The sequence below is a fragment of the Hibiscus syriacus genome, unplaced genomic scaffold, assembly GCF_006381635.1.
Source record: "Hibiscus syriacus cultivar Baekdansim isolate YM2019G1 unplaced genomic scaffold, ASM638163v2 tig00110053_pilon, whole genome shotgun sequence".
Taxonomy (NCBI): domain Eukaryota; kingdom Viridiplantae; phylum Streptophyta; class Magnoliopsida; order Malvales; family Malvaceae; genus Hibiscus; species Hibiscus syriacus.
This window is the reverse complement of record NW_024062577.1, coordinates 831823-841041: the sequence shown is the minus strand read 5'-3', so window position 1 is coordinate 841041 and position 9219 is coordinate 831823. Positions and strand designations below refer to the sequence as shown.

General features: G+C 38.2%; 1 protein-coding gene across 1 annotated transcript; it reads left to right on the top strand.

Moving 5' to 3' along the window:
* The first annotated feature begins 636 nt into the window (after positions 1 to 636).
* Positions 637 to 3872, top strand: LOC120214105 (WD repeat-containing protein 44-like). The gene is made up of 7 exons (XM_039212084.1): positions 637 to 1042; positions 1111 to 2213; positions 2283 to 2373; positions 2452 to 2609; positions 2691 to 2742; positions 2829 to 2999; positions 3085 to 3872. Exons 1-7 carry the CDS (start codon positions 637 to 639, stop codon positions 3816 to 3818), a joined length of 2715 nt encoding a protein of 904 aa, XP_039068015.1. The 3' UTR covers positions 3819 to 3872.
* The last annotated feature ends 5347 nt before the right edge of the window (positions 3873 to 9219 follow it).

Genomic DNA, 9219 nt, shown 5'->3' with positions numbered 1-9219 from the left:
TAGTTTGTTAATTTTTTTGAAATAAATATGTTTTGAGGGTTTAGGGTTGGTTCAAGTTTAGTTTGTTATGTCATATTTTGAGAATGGATTATGAATTTGGGGTTGGGTATATAATTGAATTATTTTGGAATTTGGGGTTTATATTGTAATTGATATATGTGTTGAAAGCACTTGAAAAGTTGGGGACCTAAATGCAAACACTTAAAAAGTTTAGTGACCATTTATATAATTTTTCTAACGAAAATGAAACGACCATTACGTCGGAGACCATATTGCAAATGAACTAAATGTTTAGTGCTATATTGCAAGTTTTAAAAGTTAAGAACCTAAATGCAAGCATTTGAAAAATTCAGTGACTATTTATATACTTTACCCTAACAATAATGGCCCCGATTTGACCGTTTCTCTTCCTTTTCCTTCACACGTTAAACAGTAATCCTCCCTTATTTTCCTCTCTTCCATCCTTCGTCTTCCTCTTTCCTTCGCAACCCCTCCCAAAGGATTTCAAAGCAAGCCAGACAGACCAAACCACAAACCTTTCTTTTTTTGTTTTCTTCTGTTCTGTTCTGTGTCGTGTTGGGTTGTGTTTAGTAAATTGTCAAAATGAATACTCGAAGAATGGATCGCAAAAAAACCATGACCATGAATTGGGACGGCTTACGAGATGATGACGATGAGTTCTTCGAACCTTCTCGTGACTTGATTTCCGAAAACTCCGATGACGGGAACGAAGAATTCGACGACAGTCACGTTTCATTCACTTCCACGGCACCGCCCGTTACGACGGAGCAACCAATCGTCGCCCCCAAGCCAACCCAGGCGGCTCCGGACTACAATATCTGGATGGCGTCTCCGGGTTCCATTAAGGCGCGGAGACAAAAGCTTTTTCAAGGCATGGGCTTAAATTCCAACAAACAACTTCTCAGTCTCAAACGCATCGTCTCCACCAAGCCCTCTATCAAATCAGTTCCGGTTCCAGCTCCGGCTCTGGCATCAGATCCTGCAGCTGTTAAGATTACTTCTCAGGCCCCTCCATCATCCGGTGCTCCGACGAGTGTTAAGACTACAGCTCAAGCGCCTGAAAAATCCAGACCCCCGGCGAGTGTTAAGACTACTACTCCACGTCGGAACCTGAAAAAACAAGCAATGAAGATTCTAATAAAACAACGAATGAAGATTCTTTGAAACAGGAGTTGCCTCACTCGCCGGTTTCTTTCCTGTTGGTACGATCCCGATCAGAAGGCGAGATCGAGTCACGTTCAGCCGAAAAGCAAAGGAAACATGAGATACTCGGCGCCGTATCGAAGCAACGTCTCACGAGAACATATTCATTAATATCAACCCCATCTGCAAAATCATACGTCCTGGGAAAACTCAAAGCTTCTTCCCCAAGAAAACCAGATAATAACCGTGGAGGACATAGACAAAGCGCTTCTTTAAACTCAATCGCCTCGAAACGTGCGTACGAATCGTTCTTCTTGATTAAGAATCTGGACACGGGGAAAGAGTTCATCGTCAACGAGTACGATCAGGACGGGATGTGGAACAAGCTGAGTGATCTTCAAACGGGGAAGAAGTTAACGATGGATGAATTTGATAAATGCGTGGGGTATTCACCTGTTGTAAAGGAGTTAATGCGTCGAGCAAATGATAATAAGCCGAATTATATCTCCAGGAGCTTGAAGACGAGCATGAGTAAAGGTGCTTCCATGTTGAAAAGCATAACCAATTCAATGGCATTGAGGGGCGACAAGGAAAGGGAAGTAGTGTTAGCCTTGGAACAAAGTCAAAAGAATAATAATGCTAAGATTGGAACTGGAACTGGAAACAATCAATGGGTGAAAGTTAGACAAGCAGGGAAATCATACAAGGAACTTAGCGCTTTACATTTATGTCAAGAGATTCAGGCTCACGATGGATCCATTTGGGCCATCAAGTTCAGCACCGATGCTCGGTATTTAGCCAGCGCCGGCGAGGACAGCGTAATCCATGTGTGGGAAGTTCAAGAATGTGAGGTGATGAACGAAGGCGGTCTAACACCAGGGAGTTCACCGATTCATCCATCGCAACCGAAACCGCCAGCAAATAAGAACAGTCAAATTCCTGATTATGTCCATAAGCCAGAAGTTGTGTTTTCACTCTCAGACAGACCAATCTGTTCTTTCTATGGTCATACCGAAGATGTTCTGGATTTGTCCTGGTCCAAATCTCAGGTTCGATTCTCAAGACCCTTGCCATTGATATTTCGATGAGATACAATCGTTGATTGATCGATTTTGCAGCAACTACTTTCATCTTCAATGGACAAAACTGTGAGGCTGTGGGACTTGGAAACCAAGAGTTGTATAAAGGTGTTTGCTCATAGTGACTATGGTAAGATTACCTTCATGTTGATCTATCAAACTATACAATCTTACTTATACCTTTCCGCTTCTGCATTTTCATTTGCAGTAACTTGCATACACTTCAACCCCGTCGACGACGATCATTTTATAAGCGGATCCCTCGATGCAAAAATTCGAATTTGGAATGTACCGGGTCGGAGAGTCGTCGATTGGACCGATGTCAATGAAATGGTCACTGCTGCCTGCTACACTCCTGATGGCCAGGTGTTGTGATTGATTGAAACCGTTCATTTATGTTAAGCGAATCCCCAACTCTTTTCTAAATTGTACTGATTGCTTTCATAGGGTGCTTTTATCGGTTCACATAAAGGCAATTGTCGACTGTACAGTACTGAAGGTACATATAGTTTACTCTTTTTGGTTCAAATTTTACTTACCATGAATTTTTATTTTGTAAAATTCTTGCTTTAATTGATGATCTAGAATGCAAATTAACTCAGAAAGAACTGATAAACGTTCAAACCAAGAAGGCAAATGCTAAAAAGATCACTGGTTTCCAGTTTTGTCCGACTAATCCAGGTCAAGTGCTTGTTACTTCAGCGGATTCTCGAATCCGAGTCCTGGAAGGTTCGGAAGTGATTTATCGGATCAGCGGTATGGCTCCGGAAAAGACTTAAATCTTCATATCCGTTTTCATTTTCGTTCGACACTTTCTGCATATATGTTCACGGTTTTGCAGGGTTCCGAAACACTAGTAGTCAAATTGCAGCTTCGTTTACTCCAGATGGGAAGTATGTGTTAACTGCAAGTGAAGATTCCCAGGTATTCTTTTGGAGATACGACGAGCCGAAGAGCACCGGCACCGGTAAAAGAACTGCGGTAAATGCTCGTGGAACTGAGCAGTTTCCGTGTAAAGCCGTTTCGGTAGCCATCCCGTGGACCGGTACTATAAAAGGCGAGCCTCCGTCGATGGGGGGATCACAGTCGAAGAGGAACTCAAGACGAACGCAGTCATGTGACATACCACCAATCAATGAAGATAGCATTCAACCAAACAAGAAAGGGTTGCCACCACTTCCCAACAAGAAGAACAATGATGGGGAGAAAACCAGTGCACCTTCGGAAGAAGAACCTGCCGAAGCATCTAATGCCGAACCGGGGATCAGCGAGGAGTCGTCTTCAAACTTAGGATCTTCGTCGATAAGAAAAGGCCATTCGCCATCGATGTCATGTTCATCGATACAAGCCGGCGATCCGGCTTCGAACTCGAGACCCGTCCCCGCGAAATTGGAGGAGTCAAATTCGCTGCCGGCTGTACCGTCTATTTGGTCTTGGTTCGACGTTGTAGGTGGCGGAGCCGCCGGTCCTACGGAAGCAACAGCATGGGGCGTAGTAATCGTTGCGGCCACACTTGATGGTGAAATCAAGGTGTACCAGAATCTCGGGTTGCCACGTAAAATTGCCTTGATCTAAACTGCAAATGCGGTTTTATTTCTTTTTCTTGCAAGACATTTTTTGTGTATTAATATCTATAGCTATCGAATCTAACAATTTTTTGTTGTTGTTGATAATTCATTCCATTGTATGATCCTAAGAAATCATCTTTGAAGAAGAAATTTCCAATCGCTTTTCAACATTTTCATTTTTTCTTTTTTAATAAATCAACAATTTTATGGAAATATTCGTTTAATAACTAATTATAAAAATTAACATTCAAATAACACTAAATATCCTCTCAACCGGAATTTTTTTATTCAACAAGATACAATGTGTCACTAAATTAAACAACGAATCGAGAAAATCGAAAAATTAATCTATATCAGACTATGCAATTTAGTTCGATTCAGGTTTTTTAATTTACCGTTCGATATAAAAAAATAAATATACATTTCGATCCGGTTTTCAATTTTTTCATATGCAAACAGTTGGAATCGAATCAAATCGAATTGAAAAAATAGAAGAAAATAAGTTTCCAAAACAAATTCATTTTGAATTTATTATAAAATAAATTTAAATAAATAAAAGTATTAAACTTAATAATATTTTTTATAAATTTAAATTTATATATTTGCACTCGATTTAAATTTTAAATTTGCTTTTATTGGAGGTTGAGTTTGAAAAAAATAGTGAACAATCAAAAATCAAAAACTGAATTGAATCAAACTGAAAACCATAATTTTTATTTCATTCGGTTGGTTTCGATTTTTAAAAACCTGAAAAGTACAATTCAGTTCTTATTTTAGTAAAAAACTAAACCGAACCGAATCGAATACATCCTTACACCCTTACGTATCAGACAAGGTATTTTTTATTGAGAAAATAACCTCAGTGACCAAAAATGCCTTATAATATACGATTTTAACCAACTTTTTTTGGATTTGCCAAAATGACCAACTAAATCGCAATGCGATCGATAATTCGCAACGCGATCTCCGGTATCGCAAATCAGTTTCCAGATTCGCAACGCGATTCTGACTATCGCATTGCGATTTCCCAAATTCGCGTTGCGATTTTCCTAAATCGCAATGCGAATTAGGAAATCGCAATGCGATTACGTATTCGCATTGCGATTTACGTAATCGCATTGCGATTTAGTAAATCGCAACGAGAATCTGACTATCGCAATACTGAATTTCAAATTCGCAACTCGATTTCTGAATTCGCAACAGGTTTTAATTTCGCAACACAAATGTTTTGGGTATATAACTACGCAGCAGCAACAACTCATAACCTAAATCCCTAAATCGCAACTCATTCCATCTCCATCTATCACTCTCTCTGGCGACATCCGTTCCTATATCCAACGACATCCTTCCCCATCCGGCAACAGGTTTTAGTTTCGCAGCTCATTTGTTTAGTAAATTAATTTACAATAATGAAATCATCTAATGTTGATCATGTTTGGATAGATTTGTGTTTTGGAGGGTCATGGGAGAATGTTCATGGTGTTTTACAATATATGCCTTTACTCATGAATCTTCAACTAAAACTGTCATTAAAAAAGTTAACTTATGAAACTCTAATGTTACGTGTTGCAAATAAATTGAATTTAGAGCCCCTAAGTGGATTTAGGCTATCTTATCAGAGAAATGGTAAAGTTTATTTGTTAACCGACAATGAAGATGTTGAACGATTCATTGCTTACATTAGTGTTTCAAGTGACGATGTTACATTGTATGTTGTTAAACCTAGAAGTAGTGAAGTTGGGTCAATAGCGGGTAGTAATCAACTAAGTTTTTCAACCCCAGTTTATGGTGCTCAAAATTTAATGGTTCCACCACAATTTCATCACCAAGCAAATATTGTTTCACCACATTTCCAATACCAAACACAATCTCAAAACCCACAACCTTTCCCTAATCCAAATCCCAATCAACTTTTAGCACCAAATTCTGGTTTTCGTATTGACCAGTTAGACGATGATGAGCCAACAAAAAAAATTGTGAGTACTAGTCAGTATTCGAAATTTGATCTTGGTCAATACCCGGACTTTGATCTTGGTCAATACTCGGATTTTGATGATTTTTCAGAAGAAGAAACAGACCTGCGTGTAATGATTTTGATATTGGTCAATACCCGAATTTTGATGATGAAACAGCCGTTGCCGAGGAAGATGTTGTTGATGATAATGAGGAGGAAGTTACGACTGTAAATGAACATGTTGAACATCCATTCTGTAATTCATATAACACTGAAGAAGAAAAATAAGAAGAAGAAATCCCCAAAGAAAAGTCCCCGAAGAAAATGCCACGGGAGTATAACTGAAATATGCCAGAATTACTTCAGATACCGGAAGAAGAGTTGATAAAGATAGCAGTTTATTGTTACACAAAAATTATTCGTATCAAGAAAGATGATTATTTTGATACAAAGGAAGACTTGAAGATAGCTTTGTATACGAAATGTGTGGAAGATGGCTATCAACTAAAAGTTAACAAATCAAGCAAAGATCGTTTCGAAACAAGGTGTATGATTGAAAAAACTGTATATGGCGTATGATTGCAAAGAGGATAAAAGATTGTGAAATGTTTCAAGTTAGGACTTTTATTGATAAACATACATGTTCAAGAACCCAAGTTTTTCCTCACCATAGACAGGCAAACAAAAAGGTGTTGGGTGGTTTTCTGGCTGAGTTAATGTTTTTGAATGGTAGGGTATATCGGGGACATGAAATTATGACTGACATGAATGCTTGGTTCAAGATTAGTATCTCATATTCTCAAGCTTGGAGAGCCAAATGTTATGCCTTGGAATTGTTGAGGGGGTCGCCAGAAGCATCGTTTGCCCAACTGCCGGCTTATTGTCACAATTTAAAGCTGAAAAATCCTGGGTCGGTAACTCATATCAAAACATATAGAGATGGACGCTTTGAGTTCTTATTTATCGCCATTGGTGTTGCGGTTAGTAAATCAATATAATTTTGTTGACTCATTTTTGTTAGTTACATGCATTTCACATTTAAATGATTATATTTCTTGTGTATATGATTTTGTAGATTCGTTCGTTTATTAATTGCATACGCCCAGTTATTATAGTTGACGGAGCACATTTAAAAGGTCGATACCTTAGAGTAAACTTATTAGCAGTAGCCATGGATGCTAACAATGGGATACTGCCAATAGCTTACGGGGTTGACAAATCTGAAACCTCTGATTCATGGACATGGTTTATGGGGCATCTTAGGGATTGCATAGGTCCTATTAGCAATCTGACAATCATATACGATAGGGCAAACTCAATTGACAACGCTGTTAGAAGGTGTTTCCCAGATGCTTTTCATGGACTTTGTGGTGTTCATTTGTATAGAAATCTAAAATCAATGTCTGCTGGTATAAAAAATCACAAATGGACATACTGGAAGGCTGTAAAAGCTTATCGGGAAGTGGATTTTAATAAGCATATAAACTGTTTAAGACGTGTTTTTCCTCAGTGTGCTCAAACACTAGAAGATGTCGGGTTTGAAAGATGGTCAAGAGTACATCAACTTGGAGCAAGATATGGTTTCATGACGTCTAATAGTGCAGAATCAATGAACGCTCTAAGTCGTCATTCCCGAAAATTACCCATTACTATGTTAATGGAGTTTTTTCGAGCCTTTATTCAACAGTGGTACTACAAGAAAAGAAACCATGCAGTATTATTTCTTTAAATTCGTAACTTATCATATATTTTACTAAGTATTATTTATTTAAATTTACAGGAACATTGGAACATCGTGTTACACCATGGATAGAAAAAAAGATAACGAAACGTGTTGTGAAGTCAACGTCATGGAGAGTTGAACCATGTTCAAACACTTTGTTTGAAGTACTGGATAATAACTTAAATGGGCTTGTCGATCTAAATGCAAAGACGTGTAGTTGTATGAAATGGCAAACATCTGGTTATCCGTGTGGCCATGTTATAAAAGTTTCTCTTCATCTAAACCAATATGATTCAAGCGCATACGCTATGGATTGCTACACTACAGAAGTATATCGACAGACTTATGGTGAGATTGTCTACCCTATTCCACATCTTTCTGAGTGGGACATACCAGATGACTTACAAACAGTTTTGCCACCAGCCATGGACAGAAGGCTACCTGGCCGACCAAAAAGTCACGATCGTATACCGTCTAAGGGTGAAGAGAAGAAAAGATCGACATGTAGTCGGTGCAAGGAAAGTGGTCATACAAGGTTGACATGTGGATCACCAGTGCCATCACAATCATCTTTTCCTCTACCAAAATATGGATCCTCATCAAAATCCAAAGCTCATATGGTGTCAAGCAAAAGGCAATCAAAATCGCAATCATCTTTAAAATCCCAATCACAACCGGCTTCACCTTTTGGGACTGTTAACTTAGGTGATTTTTAAATGCAAACGTTGTATTATATGGATTTTATGTGTGAACTTTTAACATTTTCAGTTAGGCATGTATTAGTAACTTGAGTTTGAAAATTACTATGATCTGTTCAGTTGTTATCACTTATTAGGCATTCATTTGACTATCGCAACACGGAAATGACGTTCGCAATCATCTTAATGTCTATCGCAACGCGGAAATGACTATCGCAATGCGAAATGAAAATCGCAATGAGATAATTGCAATGCGAAATGAAAATCGCAACGAGGGAATCGCAAAGCGAAATGAAAATCACAACGAGGGAATCGCAAAGCGAAATGAAAATCGCAACGTGAATTTAGTTTCGCGTTGCGATTTTTTCGTTGCGATTTTCATTTCGCATTGCGATTCTCTCGTTGCGATTTTCATTTCGCATTGCGATAGTCATTTTTGCCTTCAACATAATGCAGATTGAAATCAACAAAATCAACCATTACATTTCAATCAATTAAACAAGCACAAATAAGAATTATGTTCACATCAATTAAACAAATCAACTTTTACAAATCATCTTTTACAAATCAATTAAACAATCAAGTTTAGCTTGTCCATTGCCCAACGCAAATGATTCATCTCGTTGATTCTTCAAGTGAACGGCGTTAAAAGACATCGGCATAATTGTATATCGTGTATTTCTTTTATTTTCCTTAAGTTTCCTAATTATTAGAAGACGTGACACCCACGCATCGATATGATGTTTTACAAAAAAAGACATATATTAGTAAATTACATAAATTTAAAAAAAATAATCAAATTGAAATATAAGAAAAATATAAGACTTACCCCTCCATCGAAATAGCCATTATCTTCGACCCCTAATAATACGCCCCACCAAGACCGATCAAGCAACAAATAGATATCATCGTTGAGCTTGCATATGTCAGTGAAACACCCCTGGCTCCGCTCATGTAGATAAAAATCAACTGCGGTCTTAGCCCAAAGGGTGTTATCCAGAATTGTGTCCGGTAGTTGTCTCATCTCCACTTC

Bases quoted from the DNA above. Each gene is read 5' to 3' on its own strand.
- LOC120214105 (XM_039212084.1), top strand. From the start codon at position 637: ATGACCATGAATTGGGACGGCTTACGAGATGATGACGATGAGTTCTTC. The intron at 1,043-1,110 runs GTGCTCCGACGA...GCGAGTGTTAAG, and splicing joins TCAGGCCCCTCCATCATCCG to ACTACTACTCCACGTCGGAA. The intron at 2,743-2,828 runs GTACATATAGTT...TTGATGATCTAG, and splicing joins TCGACTGTACAGTACTGAAG to AATGCAAATTAACTCAGAAA.